General features: G+C 37.2%; 2 protein-coding genes across 2 annotated transcripts; one reads left to right on the top strand and one right to left on the bottom strand.

Annotated features, from left to right (window-relative positions):
- The first annotated feature begins 6,609 nt into the window (after positions 1–6,609).
- On the top strand, positions 6,610–10,892 carry LOC114523379 (magnesium transporter NIPA2-like). The gene is made up of 6 exons (XM_028544276.1): positions 6,610–6,752; positions 6,824–7,015; positions 7,941–7,997; positions 8,798–8,888; positions 8,997–9,157; positions 9,524–10,892. The coding sequence occupies exons 1-6, from the start codon at positions 6,722–6,724 to the stop codon at positions 10,162–10,164; spliced, it is 1,173 nt and encodes a 390-aa protein (XP_028400077.1). The 5' UTR covers positions 6,610–6,721; the 3' UTR covers positions 10,165–10,892.
- Positions 10,893–11,242: 350 nt separating this feature from the next.
- On the bottom strand, positions 11,243–18,612 carry LOC114523378 (probable cadmium-transporting ATPase). Its single transcript, XM_028544275.1, has 5 exons — positions 18,584–18,612; positions 15,593–16,779; positions 14,809–15,392; positions 13,714–14,322; positions 11,243–13,238 (listed from the first exon to the last, which is right to left on the bottom strand). Exons 2-5 carry the CDS (start codon positions 16,749–16,751, stop codon positions 12,825–12,827), a joined length of 2,766 nt encoding a protein of 921 aa, XP_028400076.1. The 5' UTR covers positions 16,752–16,779; positions 18,584–18,612; the 3' UTR covers positions 11,243–12,824.
- Between the last annotated feature and the right edge of the window lie 4,256 nt (positions 18,613–22,868).

The raw sequence follows: 22,868 nt of genomic DNA, 5'->3' as shown, positions 1-22,868 counted from the left end.
GGCCATTTATTTTAATAGATGCTGATACTAATGTGATATGAACTTCAAACGCAAAGCCAATAAAGGCGTTGTAAATCATCTCCATCCTGGCAAGCGGGATAAAATGCTCTCAAATAAACACAGGACAAGTTTATCCCGAGCCAGCCTGGCTCCCATATAAACAGCCGCTTGAGACGAGTTTCCCGTTCCCAATATGAATTCGGCTAATATGAAACCACAGACAGCAGGCACTCAATAATTGCAATGTTAGGGGTTTTATCACGTCGCGACATATTGCTCCGGGCTTCTTATCGTCATGGCGACGTCAAGCCAATGTATAATCAGATCCATTTCAGCATTTCAGAATTTTTTAAAAGTGCGAAAAGCCACGAATTCTAGACAGTTATCAAATTTTTGAGCATCATATATTAGATTTTACTTGTCAAGAATCTATAATCTATTTAACAGAAAATGCGCGTAGCGCGTATTGTCTTATTTTGCGATTCACGCAAGCCTATATAAAAGTTAAACTAAACAGCTTCTCGACGTTTCGAGCGAAGTCCCTTCGTCATATTGAAGTTGTACGAAGGTTCCCTTTGACGTTTCGAGCGAAAGACTCCTCGTAATTTAGAGTTTTCTAATAAACGATAATTAAGACTTTGCTCGAAAAGTCGAGATTTCATGTATTCAGTCGTATAAATTCCCAACAAGTAGGGCAAATAAATATTTCCATCAAGTAGGGCTGGAATTTCCATAGATTTAACAAAAATTTCACAAACAACATGTTTAAATTTCCATAAAATTTCCACGAGAGGAATCAAGAAGTGGCAGTATTTTTTGAGGCATTAAGGTTGTTTTCTTTAAGTTTCTAAGATCAATATTTAAGTTGTTTATTCACTTTCAAGTATGATGATTTTCTAAAATTTTCTAAAATTTGTTAACATGCTGAAAATGCCTTAAAATATTTACTAAGACAATATTTTTTCGCTTTTAAGCGCATTTGATTTGTTTTTTGAACATTAAAAATTCGTAAATTTCAACAAAAATTAACGATTTTTGAAAATTTTCTAAAATGCGTTACATGTTAAATTTTCTAAAAATGACTTCAACTGATTCACTAATGCTAATCTATTTCGTGTTTGAGCATATTTGTTTTGGAGCAATGGAAAATTCAAAACTATAATTTCGGCCAAAATAGTGACGGATACGTATCCTTACCATTTTGACGACTTTCGAAAATTTTCTGAAATGTCTCAACATGCCGAAAATGAATTCTATAGCCCTTACCATTTTGGCTGAAATTTTGAAGTTAATGGAAGATGGTGCAGATTTTTAATTTCCTAGCCCTGAATAAATATGCCCAATTTAATAAAATTAATAAACATTTACTAATCGTTGTTTCATAATGGAAACGAAGATGTTGTGGCGAGCGGATGGTACCGTGTAAACGCAGCTTAAGAGAAGTAGAGTTATTCAGTAATATCTGTTGCGTTATGTTGGAGATTTGGAGCACAATTTCAGCTGTCAAATAAGTGGCAAATGTTGAAACATTCTAATGAATCTGAATTACCATTTTCCTCAAATTTTAATTTATGACCAGTAAAATCAGACTTGACTTCATTAAAAATACAAAAAAATCGCACCGTGACCATTAGCTTCACCTTGGCCGCATATAACTAGCTTCATCATCATCAAAGTAAAATTATATAATTTTATGTAAAATCCTTCGAAAAAAGGGTGAGTAAAATAAAATAGTGTCGGTAGTAATTCGCCAGAAGTTCTGCTGTTCTAACGGTAAAGGCAATGCTCTCCCATTTTTCAAACTGGAGGTTCGAGTCCAAGCATGTCCGTTTTTCATTATGTCTTTCGAGAAAAGGATAAAGTAAATCAAAGAACCGTAGCCGTTCAGCACCAGATCTCGTAACTTAGTGGTGAAGACAATGGTCTCTCAAGTGGTAAATCGGTGGTTCGAATCCCAGCATAACCGTTTTTCATTATGAACTTGGTGAAAAGGATGAAGTAAATTAAATAACCATATTCTTTTAGTAGAAGATCTTGTAGTCTAGTGGCTAACACAACGGACTTCCAACCGGTAAATCGATGGTTCTAATCCTACCATAACCGTTTTTCATTATGAGCTTTGTGAAAAGGATAAAGTAAATTAAATAACCATAGACTTTCAGCAGAAGATCTTGTAGCCTAGTGGCTAACACAATGGACTCCCAAGTGGTAAATCGATGGTTCGAATCCTACCATAACCGTTTTTTCATTATGAACTTTGTGAAAAGGATAAAGTAAATTAAATAACCATAGACTTTCAGCGGAAGATCTTGTAGCCTAGTGGCTAACACAATGGGCTCCCAAGTGGTAAATCGATGGTTCGAATCCTACCATAACCGTTTTTCATTATGAACTTCGTAAAAAGGATAAAGTAAATTAAATAACCATAGCCTTTCAGAAGAGATCTGGTAGTCTAGTGGCGAGGACAATGATCTCCAAAGTGATAAATCGATGTTTCGAATCCTGCCATAACTGTTTTTCATTATGAACTTCGTAAAAAGGATAAAGTAAATTAAATAACCATAGCCATTCTGCACAAGATCTTGTAGTCTAGTGGTCAAGATGTTAGTCTCATGTGTCGACAGTCGAAGGTTCGAATCTCGTTTTAGATGAAAATTTTCGTTATTAATAAAACATTGTAAGGTGATGGTGAATAAGTTGGTGTAGGCTTCCAACAATCACCAATTAGCCTTGTGGTAAAGTCGTGGACTATCAAGTACAAGATAGAGGTATCAAGAACAGTGTGGGACGTTGTTCATGGCGCGAAAAAGAAAAAAAGAAAAAAAAAGAAAAAAACGGTAGGTATGTTGTTCTGGGGAGGTTTGTATACTCGGTTAATCTTTGAAAATCAAAGTTAATCTTTAGGGAAATTTAGGGAAACCAGGGGATAGGTAGGGTGAATGAGGGGTACATGAGTACAAAAAGACTTAGTAATTGGGCGGCAGGAGAGAGGGCATAGGTGAGAAAACACTATATAAAATGTTTAAGTCTTTTTGTACTCATTTAAACCTCTTTACCCCTATTTATCCTCCTATTTACTCCTATCTATCCTTACTTTAATCTATCCTCACATACCCCTAACTATCCCCTAACACAATTAAATGTTTGAAGAAAGCTTGCTTTGAAAGTCAGGAAAGCCGGGGGAAAGAGAACCCCCCTCAGTCTACTCCTCGCCCAAGGCGAGGGCATATTCGCCCTCTCGCTTTACTCCTCTCACACTCACAAATTCTCACTTTATTATACCTTGCTCTTTTTCCGGTTTATCCAGGGCTTGAACCATCGACTGTATACTTGGCAGATCATCGTCTTCACCACAACACCACCAGTTCTTGTGGTGTAAGCCTAGGGTTTTTTATTTTACTTAATCCTTTTTGGAAGGATCTTTGATGAAATAGAAGAAAAAAACATTCCCATCTGGGGCTCGAACCTTTGCCCTTACACTCGGAGAGCACTTCCTTTGCCAGTAGACCGCACGATCTTGCGATGAAAGGCTGTACTTTTTTATATTACTGAATACCTCATGGGTAGGATCTCAAATGAAATAACAATTTAAAGGAGTTCTTTTTAATGTTCATGATTTATTTTCTTGTCTAAAACACGCACACAATTGTATCTTATGCGTAGCTTGTAACCTAATAGTAGCCATTTGTGTTCTCGCTAAAATATCACATAGAGGTATGAAGTGCCGTAAAGCACTATTGTTTTCATAAGTTAGTTGTTATATGCGGCCCAAGTGAAGCTAATGGTCACGGTGCGATTGTTTTGTATTTTTAATGAAGTAGATTCCAAGTAAACGGTACAAGAATTAAGAAAAGCCGAATACTCATGTTACTGAGACTGGAAAGTTGATAGCCGTAAAAACCCGTCTGATTGCGTAATCATTGCGATAATATTTGTGTTTATTTTCCGTAGCCTTGTTCCGTCCTTGACCGTGCTGATATTTCTGAAACTCGTCTGATTTACTGATCCGTCTAAAGGCTAATTTCCACTCCAGAAAACGAGCAGCGGATCGGATCGGATCGGAACGAAAGATAATCCGCGCGTACGCCGTCTGTTGAAATTTTTGGCTTATATTGATCCGAAAGCGTCCGAGACCGGATAAAAAAAAGTTCAAATAGTTTCAACTTTTTTTATCCGATCCGAAATCACTTCATGGATCGGACCAGGCTCGGAAAAAAATCCGATCCGATCCGCTGCTCGTTTTCCGGAGTGGCTAATTTCCACTCAGGATAATTCTCTTTTGGATCGGACAGGACAGGAAACTGAGGAAAGATTCCTTTGTATAAACGCCGCCAGAGAACTCACCGACAAAGGAAATTTTCCTGTCCGTTCCGATCGAAAGGAGATTTTTTCTGAGTTTAAATGCGAATTTAAGACGAGTTTCTCTTCCAGACAGGATTCCCGTCTAACTTACCCGTGTGTTATGTATCTTTATTTTCTATTTACGCGAGGTAGGAGATCTTTACAAGGTTTTACTAAAGTTCACTAATGTCCTCTTCTTTCTCTGTTCTTCTCTTCTCTTCTTCAAATATTCGTCGTTGCTGTCCCTGTCTTTGGTCGTTGGTTTTGTAAGGTTGAGCTTCTCCAACGTTTCATATGCTTTTTACTCCGCTAGTCCACTGCCTTTAGTCCACTCTCGTGTTTAGTCTACTGACTATAGACTATATACTACTCTATAGACTTTCTATACTTCTACCCCACAAAAGTCCAATAATTCCATTTTACGGAATATACGATCTTACCATTGGCAAATATACCATATCCAGGTATATACGACCTTCATCATGGTCGAACCTTACTATGGACCTACCAAGGTCGAATATACCATATTCTGGTATATTTGACCATGGTCGAAATTACCATATTTGGGTTGTTTTAGTAAAATTGCAAAGGTGGTTATTGGAGAATGGTAAATCGACTCGGATTATTACGCGATAATGACATAAGCGAATTTTTCAAAATGGCGGCGGGTGGAAAAACTACTTTGTTAAACGCTTTTCAACTTTATTTTGCGAAAACATTGTTTTAATTCAATCGCTGTAAAAAGTGTGCAGATATTTTTTTAGGTTTGTAAAACGTGCATATCAAAGATATAAATTATATTTAATATATAGATGTTCACTGTAATGTTCATGATTTTATGATGTAGATGTTAGATTGATTTATCAACATTTTATCCGTAACTGCATGTTTACTAGATCAATGACAATGTTAAGTAAATTTATATTTGTTGTTAAATCGAGGCCGCGTGGGACTGCATTAAAAAAGATACTGTTACTGCACGTAAGCAATCTACGCTTGGGAAATAATGCACAGGTGAAAATTCTTAATCTGGAATTTGTGTATTTCAAAATCATCTGAAATTATACAAATATATAGAAATTAAATGTCAAGAAAAGAAGCAAAGTTCGAATAATATATTCGAATATCCTTATTATATATTCGAATATCTTTATTATGCGCAAAAAAGTGACACTATAGAATTTGTATGTCTGAGCGCTTTATGCATTTAATGCTCAGTACCCACGTGGTAAAACTGGGCATAGCAAAAATGTGTTTGTATTTCTGGAGCACATCCTTTTAACTGAACAAAAGGTTGCCATGCCTGTAAATGTTGAACATTTCCTTGCAATGATGAAGTAGATGCTCTCATGTAAATAATGTATATATATATATATATATATATATATATATATATATATTATATATATATATAATATATATTATATATATATATAATATAATATATATATAATATATATAATTATATATATATATAGAATACCATGCCATGCAACTTAATGTATATAAGTACTAATATGCTAATATTCTTAATTATTTGTAATTTTTGTTGCTATATCAATATATTTTTTATGATATATATTCTTGTTGATTTATTGTATAGGTGAAAACCTTGGAAAACATGGTCACTTGGACGCTTCTGCAAGAACCATTTAAAAATGGTCGTTTTAACCAATAAAATAAACCATTCTTTAATTGGTCATTTTAACCAGAAACAACTGGTCAACACAACCACAAAAATTGGTTGGTTTAACCATTTGTTAATTGTTAAAATGACCAATTAATAATTGGTTAATTCAATTGGTTAAAACGACCAATTTTAACTGGTTCTCTCAGATGCATCCAAGTGACCAATTTTTTTTCGTCATTTTGACCAATCAGTTTTTACAGTGTACGCTAAATCAATAGACGCATAGAAATCAGCTTCTTTAATTTTAAATAACTCCTATTAGAATAAAAGCCCACTTGCAATGAAATCATGGCTCACCTGACAAAACAGTCTTTGTAGAATAAAACGATTTCATTACTAAATTCCCTTGCGCGTAATCACGCGCGTGAGAGGCTTAAAAACAATGAGATAATGTCTATAGAGTCACACACTGTCCCCCTTTGCCATCTGTCCCCTTTGCCCTAAGAGACCGCCTGCCGTGCAGGCTACCTTTGCCCTCGTATCGTTATATCCCTGCGGACATTTTTTCTCTTGATAATAATGATAATTGATAGATACCTTTGGTAATTATTTGTGGTATACTATTTCTGGCATGTCGACGTGGCTTTTATTACGTATGCAAAATTGAACCCAGTGCCCGGACGACACCGCAACATTCATGCAATTGTTGTTTCTCTTCCGGCAGAAGGTTTAGGACACAACAAATTCGCCATGATTTCGCATAATGGTTCTTCAACAACTTGTAAGTATATTCATCTCGAGCTCATCGTTACTATTCAGATTATTTAAACGTATTTTCGTATCATCATTTAGCTGTCGCGTTATTGACTGCAACTTCATCCGGAATAAGCAAAGGAGTGAATGAGATCGGCGATGAAGACAGCTATCGTAACTTCTACATTGGTCTTGGATTGGCAGTTAGTTCGAGCGTCTTTATTGGCAGCAGCTTTATCATAAAAAAGAAAGGCCTCCTTCGTGTATCGCAATCCTCTGGAGTAAGAGCGGGTAATGTGAAAATCGGCGTATTATCATGTATTAGTTAGGCACCCTCGTGATAATACAAATTCAAAAAAATACAGTGCTTCCTCTGTATATATATTTATTAATCACATACTGTCAGATAGTATATTTACAGTATATTGCATAATATTATTAACATACATTCAACACTTATTACGACCGAGAAAATTTTTACTGTCTTGATTCTTAAATCCTACATCATATTATAAAAAGCATACCGCTATTATATGTACAATTAGCGTTTTGTTTCACTTTTATATTGGCCTATATTGCGACTTTTAATAATGTTCTAATGCCCAAATAATGCCCAATGAAATAATGCACACAATAATGGGGAATGAACTTGCATTGTATTGCCACCAGTTGTGTTTATATTACTTACTTTAATCTATTTTAGTGTTTATGGTTTGTGGTTCTGTAGGTTTAGAAAAATGTACTTAAGAGCATAATGAATCTTTGAGCATCTTATATGAAATTTATAAGTCAATTCTTTGAGCCTTTTGAGCTTATAGGAATAATTTTCTGAATATGTATTTTTCTACATGGATAATACACTGCAAAATTAATGTTCCACTATTACCAAGATGTTATAAGAAATCATAAGGCAAAAAGGGTTTTAATTAGGTACATGCAGCTATTATTCTGTTTTGTTTCGGAAGTTGAAGTGTCATCTTGCGAAATGATAGCAAATATTATCTATTTTTTACCATTGATACAAGTGGTTGGTGTTAATTAAGTTTTAATTAAATAGCTTGTTGTGTGTATTGGCCCTTCTTTAGTACTTCCATTTAATCCAGTTGATATTAATTGTTAGTAAAAGCATACTGCTAGAGGGTGAACTGAGGAACCATTGATAGGTAATAAAATGAAAAGAAACAAATTTTAAATGGAAAAATAATTTTATTTTAAGGCAGTGGTGGTTTTGCTTATCTAAAAGAATGGCTTTGGTGGACTGGGTTAATGCTAAGTAAGTTGTATAAACTTGTACAAGAATTTATTTAATACTTCACATGAATTTTGCTGTAAAATATACTCGTCACATTACTATCCCTTGATATGTTTTTGAGAATTGCTTCTTCCTCATGGCTACCACTCCTTTCATGTCAATATTCATGTAAGAATGATCGCAATGATTATCCCATATCCTCTGTGTTGAAATATGCACTTGGGATTACATAACTGGGATTACATTTCGCTTTATTAGAGGAAGGTTGAAACTCACCTTTTTAAAATATCTATATGTTTTGCAGAAATATATCACAATGCAGAAAATAGACAAACTGCCATATGTTTAATAAAAAATATATATATAGGTAACATTTTAAAATCAACATTAACTTTTTCCAACTACCCATACATTGTAAAACAGAAAGCTCTGCTAATTAAACAATGTGATGGTGGTTTTTTTTACCAATATATGGTGTTCATCATTTTTATTTCAGCAGCTTTAAAATATTTGGAGATGCCAATATATAATTGAATACAACAATATTCATTGCAAATAATTATTTGTTAAATATTTATAATATTTATTATGTATTTATTATAGATATGTTGGATTTTTAGTATGTTTCTAATACTGTATTGTCTGTGTGTGCAGTTCCTATTATGTAAGACCATTAGGTTTAAAAAGCCACAACTCAAGAATGGCTTAATGATAAAATAATGGAAATTTGCTTAACCTCAATCCCATGTTCAGCCCTTAAAGCCCAGTAGCCTAATCGCAAAAGAAAATTTATATATTCTTATTTATTGATCTTTTGATAGTGGTACTTGGTGAGATAGCAAACTTCACAGCTTATGCATTTGCACCAGCAGTTTTGGTAACACCACTTGGGGCACTAAGTGTCTTAGTAAGGTAAGCGATAGAAAAATTATATATATCGTTATCATTAAGGTTGTGCATATGTTAATATATATGTCTTGAACTTTATTCATGGTCTGAATGCTCATAATCTATTTTCAGTGCTATATTAGCTTCATATTTCCTTCAAGAAGACTTAAATATCCATGGCAAAATTGGCTGTTTCCTATCTCTTATTGGTTCAGTTGTGCTCGTAATTCACGCTCCTCAAGAAGAGTCAGTGGAGACAGTGGAAGAACTGGGCGCTAAGTTGACTGATGCAGGTACATGCCATGTGTATTTTTTCCTAATATTTTGTATGTGATTTAAGAACTTAACTTTAGGCTTCAAGCAAAGATGAGATCAAGGTTGATTTTGTAACAGTCAATAGGCGCCCCTTAGACTTTTTCTGCAAATGACGAATATTATCTCATTCAATAAAATGCGGCAACCGACGCACTCACCAGTGCTATGTTTGATTTCACTTTCAGGTCTTTTTAATGTCAAATAGCCGTTATTGCAATCCACTACCCGCAAATTCCACCATCTTGTGCTTTTAAAACCTTTTAAATAACCACTCATCTCCTTATCAATTTCTTCAAAGCCTAAACCTCCCTAAAAACAAGCACGTGATTTTCTATTCTCTTTAGCTTTTGTCGCCTACGCTTGCATAGTGTTAATCATTAGTGTCGTGTTAGTCTTTCATTACGGTCCTCGTTATGGCAAGGAAAATATACTCATCTACATTGCCATCTGCTCTTTGGTTGGTTCCCTGTCTGTTATGGGCTGTAAAGGTCTTGGAATTGTCCTCAAGCAAATGTTCAAGGGACAAAACGAGGTCAAGAATCCTGTTGCGTGGATGCTTTTGTTCGCGGTCGCAGGTTGCATTGTCACTCAGATGAACTACCTCAACAAGGCTTTGGATATATTCAATACTGCGTTAGTTACACCGATATATTACGTCATGTTCACAACGTTGACTATTATTGCGTCAGCAATTCTCTTCAAAGAATGGTCTAACAGGGATGCGAAAGACGTTTTAGGTGCTCTCGCTGGTTTACTCACAATTATCGTCGGAGTGTTTTTGCTACACGCTTTCAGAGATGTGAAATTTTCGTTTCATGATTTGCCTAGTATGTCGAAATTTGCAAGAACGTTAACTAATAGCAGACCCCGCACCGATGGCGCGGAGCAAGCTAACCTTATGCAAAATATGGCGAGAGGCGATTCAGATGAAGACAGTGAAGTAGAGATTAAAGTTGTCGGCAACTCCGTTGGGAACCACGCTTAGTTAAGTTTTTCTCAATTCATCTTCATCATGCCATATTTTTTGTGGAGCGCATTGATTGAATGTTGCATGGGATGACCAGATACTGTAAGAATATGCAAGTCCGATGACTGGAATGTTCGTCCATAGTTATTATTACAACTGAAGATTAATGAAAAAACAGTTGAACCAAAACCTATTAACTTTTTGCGTGGATATATAATTATTGTAGACCTATATCCAACGACATGGGTTAAAAAGAATTTTTTAGGTTGACACACTGCGTATATTGCAGATTTCAGGCAATTATAAATATTTTCCATAACAAGGCATTTTAGCTGAGTTTAATTAATGAATACAGTCAACGTATATCCGGATGCATGACTTTTTTATCGAATAACTGCATGCATGCAACATAAGCTAGGTTATGTTGACTGATCGAACATGCATGCCTTATTGCCATGTTGATTACACTGCACGGTAATGCAATGAAACCAATTCTCTGTATTAATTCAGCTGTTATGGATAATTTATAGGTAAAGATATTTATTGGAGCTAGTTACAAGAGAACATTATAATTATTAGCAATTTCAATTTAATTTTTAATGTAAAATTGTATTTAACGCATTCATATATTATTGGATTTTAAATCCTATAAAAGTTGTAAATAAGCGTTTCCTTTTTTTCGCTGTGAACACAAGTGTGAAATATCATTATGTTAATAGGATATCTTTACGCGGTATCCACAACGACTTTATAGGGCTCTTTTCTATTAAGACAGATAAATTTTGGCGTAACCATTCACACTCTAATAGATATAGCTGATGGTAACGAGTAGGCCGTTTTTGACCGCTTCTTTGAACTAAAGGAATAAATGATCGAATTTGTACATCTTATACGGGACCAATCAACTACAATTTCCAAAAGATCATAATATATAACATAGTTTGAAAATCCGTTTGAAGTGCGTGAAAAGTCATTGTGGTTTTGTTCAGCATTCGCGCAAAAAATGCTATGTAGTCCAGTGACTGATGTTGTTTTGGTTACGTGCTTGCGTTCTTTTGTGACAATCTCTGGGTTGAGTGAAAAAACGACCACTTATAACGACCACTAATATACTAAAAAAATACTAGATATATTTTTTCACTTATATTTGCGAATCGACTTGACAGATGGCTTCTCAAAAACCATTCGAACATGATTTTGGCTTATAGCGTAAGGCCTTATGCATAAAAAAAATTCAAAGTACAATGCGTAAAAAATATAATGGTTACAGTATAATGGTTACATAGAAATAATAAATGGAGGTAGAGACTACCGCAGAGAAGACATCGGCGCACGCTCCAAATTGTTAAAATATGGTGGGAAAGTTAAGTGTCAAATCTTCATACAAAACGTGAGAATTAATTGATCAGAGTTAAGCAATATATTATATAAAAAGAGTGAACTTAAGCATTCATTGAAAACGTTCCGGTGTTTGACTGTGGAATGAGATAAAAATGTTTTGTAAATTTGCTCAGAACAAAACTTCAAACCAAAAGGTTATTTGTTTTTTTTCCACTTATACTGCATTATATGTTACAGGTTTACATGCCAAAGTTCAATAATCGGACACGAACGGAATTTTTATATTCAGCGACATACTTCTTTTAGGACATGTGCGTAATGGCTAATGCGTTATATTTTAGAATAAAAGTCCGAAAACTATCGATGTTTTGCTCAAATCAATGAAAAAAATGTTTCACAAACTCCGCGTCGCAGTCTTCCCAACGACTGTGCATCTTGCGAAAGTCCCTGGGTACGAGGTTAAATGTTTCAGACGGTAAATTTGTTAACCGATTAATTTGTTATAACTCATGTTAGGTTCGACTTTCTGTAGCGTAAATATGGCTACAAAGTGACGCATGCATGTGTGTTGTGCACAATTAAGTCACCCTTTTATTGCTATTCCAAAACTTCGGAAGTCGAACATTTTTCCAATGCATGCAAGCAGGGGGGGGGGGGTGGCACATGCGCGACGTTTTCCCGCGATATTATTGTGCAGTTACATTAATCTAATGAGTAATGGTAAATATATATATATATACTCACGCAATGTCCTCGCGCTTGAGCTATAGCTACACTACCTATAAATATCAATTATCTGGAATAATCTTTGAAGCTCAATCATTGTCATGCATATTCTAAATGATAATGTAAAGCAAGTTAACACGCATATATTTACAGTAAACCAGCGCAATCGTAATGAAACCGAAAAGTGTTTTATATTCACTCACATGCATACAAATTCAGGGGCCAGTTGTTCAAAGTTGCATGGGATAGCGCTAACCCACGGTTAAATTTTAATCCACTGTTTTGGTGCTTCTGATGAGCCGCTGTTCGTTTTAAAACCTTACAAAATATGGCTTTTGTCGGTCCAGTGAATTTTTATGATATTCAACTGAAAAAATTGTTGTAAAGATTCGCTTTAACCCAGGGTTATATCAGCTAAGCCGCTTTTGAACAACCGGCCGCAGCTAGGTGTCTTTTGGAATTAATAAAAAATCAGGATTGAAGTAACTCAGTTTTGGCTGTACTCTTATAGGATATATAGTTACTCATTAAAAATAGCTAACTAGAAAGTTTTCAATCAGATTCGTACATCTACAATGTATTCTTGATCTGACAAGCTCTCTTTGTCCTTTTCACGGAGTACCTTTATATTCGTTGGCCGGTTTATTACGCTGCGCCGCTGCATCTGATCTCGGAGGTTTCCATGTCAAGGGTCTCAGTCCGTTGAGGATAACCAGAAGAAGACCAGCCAGATCAGCAACCACCGCCATCCAAAGCTGCACGTAACCCATTATCGCTACCAAAACGAAAACAAGTTTGAGAAAGATTGCCAGCACGATGTTCTCGATAATAAGACGGCGGCAAAATCGACTCAAGCAAATCATTTCAGGCACTTTCGACACGTTGTTGGTCATGATGGCAACCCCTGCTGCTTCCACGGCCAATGCGGACCCACCTGCCGCCATAGCAATGCCCACGTCGGCTGTTGCCAAGGCTGGCCCATCGTTAACGCCATCACCGACCATCCCGACCACCGGAATCTTTTGCTGAAAAGCAAATCAGCGTGAAATGTTGACGTGATCGATTTGTGAAGGTGACGGATTTTGAAGCCGCAATTGTGCGCACTATAGTGGATGATATGTTGCAAATAATCTTGCGCAAAGCAAATCTTGCATAAACTTGCGCAAATAATCAGGCCATTATATATAGGGTCATAGCGTTGCGTTTTACCATTGCGTTATGCATGATCTGCATGGGACATACAGCCAAGGATACCTTGTGTATGTCGTTGAGTTTGCTTCAAGAGCTTATAACTGATGTAACTTTACCTTCCGGCTTTTTTTCACTCTTCATATTACAGACAGTGCGCACAGATCTGAACGTACATGTGTACAATGTCCTTGTTATACATTCTTTCGAATATATTTCTTATCCTACTGATTTTAAATGCCTGTACAATACGCTATCCTCACAAGTGGTTATCTGTATTACCATTATTTCCTAGTTACTCCCATAACTCACCCCTCCACAACGGCGACTCTTGCTGTCAGTGTGTTCGAATTCCTCCCTAATATTCGTAATCCATTTAAGCTTTTCATCCGGTTTCATCTCCGAGATGCAAGAGTCTAATTTGAGTTGCTTCTGTACTGCCATTGCCGTCTCCTTTGAGTCACCGGTCAACATAGCCAGATGCACACCCAGATCTTGTAGCCATCTGATAGTGGTATGGGACTCTTCGCGTATGATATCGGCCAATGACATCATGAGCGCGAGTTCGCTGTCAACGCAGACGAACACAACAGTTTTGCTCTCACGGGACAGCCGGTCGTACTGGTTTTCTAACTCAGGAGTTAGCTTCACCTTCAGCTTCTTCAGCATTGCCTGGTTGCCAATGTCTATCATGTGACCTTCGACAATTCCAGATATACCTTGGCCTTCCATCGCGCCAAAATTGCTGACATTAGGCAGTTGAATCGCTTCAACATCATTCACGAAGTCGGCGATGCACTCTCCTGTGAACTTTGTTACGACGGCTGCCGCTAATGGATGACTCGACCTGCTCTCCAGCGCAGCCGCCCACCGCATCACCTCATGCTCTTCGTCTTTATTTACAGAGACAGCGTCAACAACCTTAGGATAAAAAATAAGGATGGTTGGCTTGATTCGCGCAACTAAAAATAACTTTTAATCTAAAGATTAGAATATTCGATCCTACTAATTTGCAATTTACACCCTAGTTCAATTGCTAAACAATATACAGTATATCGTTTATTAGTACAACTGTCCCCAATGCAAGAACAGCCAGTGCAAGAACGAGGCAAGTCTGACCCGTCGTTCTGACCGACCAATTTCCCGAGGAGCCTACTGACTTGTATATATTATTTCACCTGGACGTAATTATTGTTTCGCGAGAGGACACGCACAAAGCGACAGCCATGCGGGAACACGTGGCTGACCTCGATCACTCAGTTCAGATGAACTAGTGTTAACCTCCGCTGGTGACCGTCTGTCCGCATGGTGCTTCAATTGCGAAAGTAATTCACTTACGGCAAGCAACCGTATCCCAATGCTAACTAAATTAATGATTAAGAATGATCTTATTCATGCACCACAAACCTTGAATTTTCCTTCGGTAAGAGTTCCCGTTTTATCAAATGCAAGAAATTTGATTTGGGAGAGAGCTTCTAGAAACGTGCCTCCTTTAATCAGCGTCCCGAGTCGAGCGCCTCCACTTATTCCACAGATAACAACAACTGGAGTTGCCATTAGAAGGGCGCATGGACAGGCTGTGACCAACACTATGAGCGCTCGTTCCCCCCACGTTTCAATGCTTCCCGCGTATGCGCCGGAAAGATGTAATATAAAGGGTACGAGAAAGACTATGGCAGCAAGAAGCACAACCAGTGGAGTATAATAGCTGGCGAATTGATTCATCATTTGTTCGGTCGGTGAGACATTTAGTTGCGCTTCTTCAACCAGCGTAGCTATTTTTGAAATCGTCGATGATGTAGCCAAAGAGGTTGTCTCTAACTCAAGGTATCCATGTTGGATTACCGTGCCGCTGTACGCTTGGGACTTCAAAGTTTTTTCCACCGGCGCAGCTTCGCCGGAGATCGAGCTTTCGTCGACAGACGCGCTACCTTTCACCACTACCCCGTCCAGAGGAATGAGTTCACCTTGTCGGATCGCTATTATTGAACCTACACGAGAGGATGTATAATGGTATAATGTATAGTGTATAATGAAATTCAAATTGAGGAAGTGGTTGAATCGCATTTCCATCACAAAATTATTAATTATTTTGCATGAAATGTATGACTGAGGAAAATATAATACCACTTAATTGTGAAACCATACGGTTTAAAGGAGTTGACATCAGTTCCTCGTCACCAATACGTACCAATTGAAACATCTTCAATAGCAACTAGCTCTCCAGTGCACGCCATAACTGCTTTCGATGGCTGAGCGAGCATGAGACTTGAGATAGTATTGTGGACACGATAGAAACAATACTCCTGCAGAAGGTTTGCCAGAATAAAGATGAACACCACAGCCGCACCTTCGATCCACTGCCGAATACCCAGGATACCAATTACCGCCACAGTAATGAGGATATTCAAATCGATGTGCATCCGACTGACTGCGTGATAGCATTTTTTCAACACCGGCAACATCCCGAAACAGATCTGAGCGATTGCTACCCACATATACCAGGCCTTGTGAGAAAACATGGCTCCAAGTGCAATACTAAGCAGAACGGCTTGTACTGCTAGAATTACAAGGAGGATCTTCAACTCTTTTGGGAAGCCTTGCTTAATCTCTTTTTCTTCCCCTGCTTCCATAATGGAAGCCCCAAGGTGACGTTTGTTCAATGACTCCACCAGATCCATGGGTCGGACTTTGTCTGGATCGTGAGAAATATATGCCACACGACCTAGGGCATTTACTCGTATGGTATTGATTCCTGGAAGTTTGCCGAGCTCCTCCTGGACGATCCGCGCCTCTTTTTGACAGCAAATATTCTGCAATCGAACTTTCGTCGTCTGCAGCGTTGTCTCGTGGATAATCACGCCGTCGTTGCCCTTAACAACGAAATTGAGCTCTTCGGCGTCATCTAGCACGAATTCGAGATCTTCGTCAGGTTCTTGGCAAAAAATGTCCTTGCAGCCAACCTTGTTGTCTTTTTCACCGCCTGCCTGATGGTGGTATTCGTGTTTATGGTAATGTTTATGGTCGTGATGTGGTTCCACAAAGCAATGGTTTTTTATATTCTCAGGGAAGAAAGATGCTGTTTCCGCTTCCTTGTGCCAATTAAAGGCATGACGTTTAACATTAAAGTGGGGGAAATAAAACTTCTTCTCGCGCAGGGCAATCTGGTTGTGAGTGGGTATGGCAATAGGATGGGATGCGTTGGTTTCGAGAAATCTGGAATGCGTATGGATTTGTGGAATAACATTACTTTTTGGGCGCCTCTGTGGTTTATCATCGTTTTCGAAAGATGGCTGGACCTGATTGAAGCTTGTTTTATATTCGCCTTCAGTAAAAAGCGGAATTGGCATTTTTCTTTTTCTTTGAGCTAACGTGTTGCTGTAAAGAAAAACCCGGTAAAGTTAGGTGCTTTATTATAAGTTCGATACCTTGGTTGCGTTTTTTCATCATCCTCGGGAAAAAACTTCATCTTGGGTAGTAAAATCGTAATTTTGAGTAAAATCCACGATTTAAATTGTCCGCTTCTTTCGACCTTTCTTGTAATAAGTTTTGCATGTTAAGATGCGCGTATATTTTACCTTATCTCAGTCGGATTTTGTTTTAAACTAGCGCAATTTAAAACTATAAATAGCTATAGATATTTCGGTTTGTTGGTGTTGGCTGGTACTACTTATACAAAAACTTGTTTTCTTTCATTTCTCAAAATCATTTTATGCCATATTGCCAGGCAAGAGTTGTGTTTTTCCCAAGCCGGTGCGAAGCGCCGTGCGGGGGTACTAATGCCGCTCGGAGATTTAGAGTTACACCCGGGTATTGTGACAGAACATAGCGGAGTCCAAACTGGGGTTTTTCTTTTTCTTAGAAAAGCGATATAGACGTTTAATTAAACATGTATAACAAATAAATCAACCTCGTCCCAGAGTACGCGCGCTGAGCGAGGTACCCGCGTACACTGAGCTTTCTATATATTACATGGAGTAAGAGCATCTAAGACGAGATGGGTTCGGAACTCTCCCAAAGGTAGCCGTTGATTTCTTGCTGCGGCCTTATCACCCATCAAACGCTGAATTTCGATTTATGATTATATGATTTATGATAATTGATTTATGATTTACAAATCTTCTGTTACTGTCTATATAACACAACACAACACAACATAACATGATAACATAACATAACGTAACAAAAAATTATTCAAGGCACCTAGTATTACAAAGCCTTTGCAGGAGAAACCAGAGTAAGACCCTATAATTATTCGAATCCCCTTTTTACTGCGTCGCGCACTGCGCGAACGCAGTCTAAAATTGCCGTCGGCGTTTGTTTTTTTTCGTGTTTTTTACGTTTTCGACCCGATACTCGTATTTTGAACTCGTCTGATTTCGTATCGAAATATTTTCGTGCTAAACACACTTCAAATAGTAATCTCGAAAAGAAATTAAACCTGCGTATCACGAATATATTAATATTGCCCCCCCCCAATTATCGTTCTGGCTACGCCAGAGCATTTGCATATGTAGTTTTAGACTGTTCTTAAAGGTCTTAACATTGTCTACTTAAACTATACCCATGCAGCATGGCAAATGTAATTCCATAATCATGATTCTTACGAAAAAATTATACTTATAGCAATTTATTTTCGAAAATTTTGATACAATGCAATGTGTGCGCATGATTGGTTCTCGTAGCGTGATATTGTTTATACTCGATAACATCTGTAAATGTTATACCATTAAGGCCAAATACAGTTTTGTTACACATATTTAGAGATTCGGTTCTCTAAAGTGTATGACATTTCACCTCTTTCTGTTTCAGCGCTGATCTAGATGCACGCGCTCGTCATATTGTGCAACCCGGCGTTTTCATCGTTTTCATTTATCGATGAAGGCTTGTGGAATTTCAATGTTATATCTTATATGAGTGAGCATATATTTTCAAATCTCTTAGTTATAGCCGTATGAATCTGAGAATAACTCAAAGTCTGAAACACAAATTTTAAGCGAAAACGAAAAACTTATCCTCTGAACTGAATCTCTGATTTGAACTCGCCTATTACCCTCATGCATGATTTCTCCTTACGTCTTAGCTATATGGCAGGAATGTCAATGAAGTTGTTGATTTATAATTCGTACCAATCGCGAGCATATGCTATGATATAAATAATAATTTTCTTAATCCTACCAACCTTTGGTATAAATTTAAGTACAGTATGGAGTCCTGTCGTCGTTGCTTGAAAGTGGTAGCACTTTGTTGGTCTGTATAATTTTGCTTGTACCGGCCAAAATGGTCATCGAATCGTGAAAGAAACAGCTGGAAACTTAAGAAACTTCCTGATCGCCTTTGATTTTTTTTATTGAAACAAAAAAAAAACAATTATATGGTAATAATATTTGGCTAATTTATTCAGTAATCTGAATGGCAACCCTGCCTTAAACATGCATGTATGCGTGCTCAGCCAAGCGTATATGGTGATATATGTGTCTTAATTTTGTACTTCGCATTCATTATAAGGGTTGTATAAATACTGTTAAATAGTGTTAATGCTATAGCTTGTTGGTGTTCGTAGTAGGATTGGAATTAAGTATTGATGCATGTGTAAGATTTGTGTATTCCATGACCACATGCATGCAGTGTCTAAGATTAGTTTTTAGCAATAGTGTGTTCGCTGAAATTCTACATTGAATTTCTGTTCGCAACTTGCTGCGCAACAATAATTATATAACAGTTATTGTGCGAACTCGAGTCGTATATGAGCTGATCGGCCATATACGACGAGAGTGAGCAGAAAAACTATTTTATTATATACACAAACTTTGTCAGTCGCCCTTTCGGTGTATTTTGGTGTGCTATTATCAACTAAAACTTGGATTTCTATTTCACTTAACTCCCAAAATCTTTCAACCATTTTGTTTACTTTCTCTACTAGACAGATATCACCTTGTGTATATAATAATAACTAATAACTGATAACTCATATATAAATAGATATCGTAGGTGAAATAATATACTTAATATATGCTTCCGAGGGAAATAGTGAGTTTTATTTTCCCAAGAGTCTGAATGTTTCCCGAGACGAAGTCGAGGGAAACATTGAGACTCGAGGGAAAACATAACTCGCTATTTCCCGAGGTGGTGGTGTTTTGTTATATAGGAACAAAACAAATTCGATTTTCTCGTGCGTTATGGGAAACTAGTATCCTGACATTTGATCCTTATTTCCAACTTATCCCGCAACGTTATGGCATTGATAGTTTTGGTCCAGCACCCATTGATGTGTTTGGAATGAACAGTAGGACAGCTAGGTGGGTAGAGTTTGATAGCACATGTGTTGGCCTTAATACGAAATTTTGACTTCTCACCGTTTGACTCTGAGTGGTGAAGAAACGCAAGCGTGGGAAGATTAGAAATTCCAAATCATAAACATCAGCAATCGTTCCTTTTTGGCAGTTTTGCTTATCCGGACTTTCCACTAGGCTTTGAAAAACTCGTGCGGCGCCTAAAAAATGTGGAGCAGGGCCTCCATCAACAAGGTAAAGTTTGCTATTGTTTTCCCCCACAAACAAAGAGGACTTTCTCAAATATTCCAAGATAAGGGCTAAAACCTCTCTTCTCGGGCCACCCGCGTCAACCGCACCCTCTGATTGGCCTATATCGTCCATAGACTGGTGGTCGTGGTCGAGATAGGACGTGCTTAAATCGCTTCCGTTAAAAACAGTATATTGATCGATTCTCATACCATTGTTCGATATCTAATACGCCTTATGGTTTAAACATAATATAGCCGCTTTAGCCATATAACAATTCAAAAAATATAGCTTTACATCTGTGAACTGATCGTGATAACTCATCTCTCAAACTTGGTAATGGGGGATATGGCCTTCGCAAGAAGAAAGGTGGCCATGAGGGCGCGGCCGAATTTGATGAAATCAAACGCAAACTGGCAAATAGTCTGCTATCTAATACGTCCTTCACTGACAGGTTGATTCAATGTATTTCTTCCACGATTGTTGATACTTTGCTCAAGACAGAATCCTCTATGTCAACGCTTTCAAGCGAAGCAGCCTCGAAGCTTGGTAAAACCTCAAACTTCAAACAAGTACTTAAAGCTGAAATTGTTGATGACATTAAAGATAACGTAACACAAGAAGTTTACAAAGGAATACAATTTGATCATAGTAATCTGGCAGACGAAATAAATAATTTAAAACATAAGATGTCTCTACTGGAGAACGAGAATCAAACCATGCGCGACGGGCTGGACAGTTTGGAACAATATGGTCGAAGGAATTGCCTACTGATTCACGGCCTACCAGGAAAATCTGCTGGGAGCGTTGAAGATACTGATGAGGCAGTCATCAATGTTATACAAGAAAAGCTTAACGTTAAACTAAGCCTCGATGACATCGACAGATCACATCGCCTTATACGACGACGCTCCTTTACTTCGGCAAAACCAAGACCAATAATTGTAAAATTTGCGAGGTATAATAAACGCTCAGAAGTATTCCGACTGAAAAAACACCTGAAGGGTTCTGGAATTAGTATTTCGGAAAGCCTGACTCCCAAGCGTCAAGAGCTCCTAACTGCAGCTGACACCCATTCTGCAACTTTGACAGCCTGGTCTATGGATGGTCGAATAATTGCCCTTTTGCATGATGGTAGGAAAATCGTGCTGGATAAACAAAAAGATATCAGCTTCAAAGCTAAAGGGAAGTATTTACTTAGTATATTTTATTATTCAAATATTCAGTTGTCAGGTCAATATTCACGCTATATAAAATCATTATAAATGGCGTGTTAAATATTTTTTACAGTCTAGACTTTATAAGGCTGTGAAATTCTAATTTGGGTTTATATTACTTGTGCTTTTCGTCTAATCTTCTCTTGTCTCGTTATCTAATCGTCTTTTGTTTCGTTATTGTTTTTTATACAAGGTGTATAAAAAAAAAACGCAACCACTTAATATTCATGAATATCCTCTTTGTTCTACAACACAAAAGACGTTTGGCCCCTGGAATGCGAGAAAGCTTGTAATCATATTCTAGCGGCACAATCGTCGGTAAACAAAGTCGGGTGCGTAAACCAACGAGCTGAATTGAAAGTATTTAACGAGTAAAATTTTATTTACAATTTATTTTACAAGGTGGACAGTTAGCATTCAAGTTATCATGCACGACAATAAAAACTCGTTGTTCGGTTGTTAGCTGCACCATTATTAGTTTAGCTGATTTGACTATTAGCAGTTGAACTGTACGATTAGAAGCCATTTTAAAATCCCAGGGGCATAAAATCTATTGAGCTTATGAACAATATGAATTTTAGAATATTAAGTGGTTGCGTTTTTTTTGAGACACCCTGTATATTACCAAGTTCGTTAATTTTCACTCATTGTATTATATTACTTATATTGTTGTAATTTGCATGCTGCTCAGCTTTAATGACCAAAGAGCTGTGTATTGCATGCGCTAAATCCTTACGTTCAAATCAAAAAGCTGTTTATTGTGAAGTATGCAAAAACTGGGTTCATTTAAAATGCACTACTCTTAGTTATAGTGACTATAATTGAATTGAGTACAAGTCCCAATGACTGGTATTGTAGCTCTTGTATAGCAGATGCAATCCCATTCAGCCTCCTTTCAGATGACGACTTTCTGTTAGCACATCGTGAACTTGATTCCGGACTTAAGGCTGCTTTCCACTGATGCGTTTTTCATACGCACGTACACGCACGTAAAAGTCTAAATCCTCATACATGTTACCTTTGAAAAAACCAAGTGAATAAATCGAAGGAACTTAGTTTTCTGCATATTTTAGTATGCATTTGTTGACCTAGATGTTAAATAAAAAGAATTTAAAAGCATTTAAAATTTTTCGTACGTGTATGTGCGTATAAAAAACGCGTAAGTGGAAAGCAGCCTTTAGTCTCAACATAGATTCACTTAATAATTTATTATTCAATCCGTTCTCCTTGTGTTCTCAAATACCGAACCTAAATGATCTTGATCCAGACCAGCAATTCTTCAACAGCTGCGTATCTAATAATACCAAGTACTTACTTTAAGATGAATTTATAAGCTTGTATTCTGATAAGCATGACTCCTTCTCTTTTATCCATTTCAATGTCCGTAGTCTCCGACATAATTTCGATAAATTTACTGATTATCTACACCTTTTAAATTATCCATTTTCTATAATTGGATTAACGGAAACTTGGCTATCTGATGTTGATGTAGACCAATGTAAACTCGTAGATTATAATATTATTACGCGCAATCGTGCAAATCGCCAAGGTGGTGGAATTGCTCTTTAGATAACTTGAACTATAAAATACTTGATACCTTGGGAGTTAACGATGACAATATTTGTCAATCACTATTTGTTGAAATTGAATTAAATAACTCTAACGTTACTGTTGGCGTTATCTATAGGCCACCTCATGCTAACTTTGAACTGTTCAATGAATATATTGA

This window comes from Dendronephthya gigantea, unplaced genomic scaffold (genome assembly GCF_004324835.1).
Source record: "Dendronephthya gigantea isolate DGI-Jeju-01 unplaced genomic scaffold, DenGig_1.0 000027F, whole genome shotgun sequence".
In the NCBI taxonomy this organism is placed as follows: Eukaryota; Metazoa; Cnidaria; class Anthozoa; order Malacalcyonacea; family Nephtheidae; genus Dendronephthya; species Dendronephthya gigantea.
This window is presented reverse-complemented; position numbering and strand designations above follow the sequence as displayed.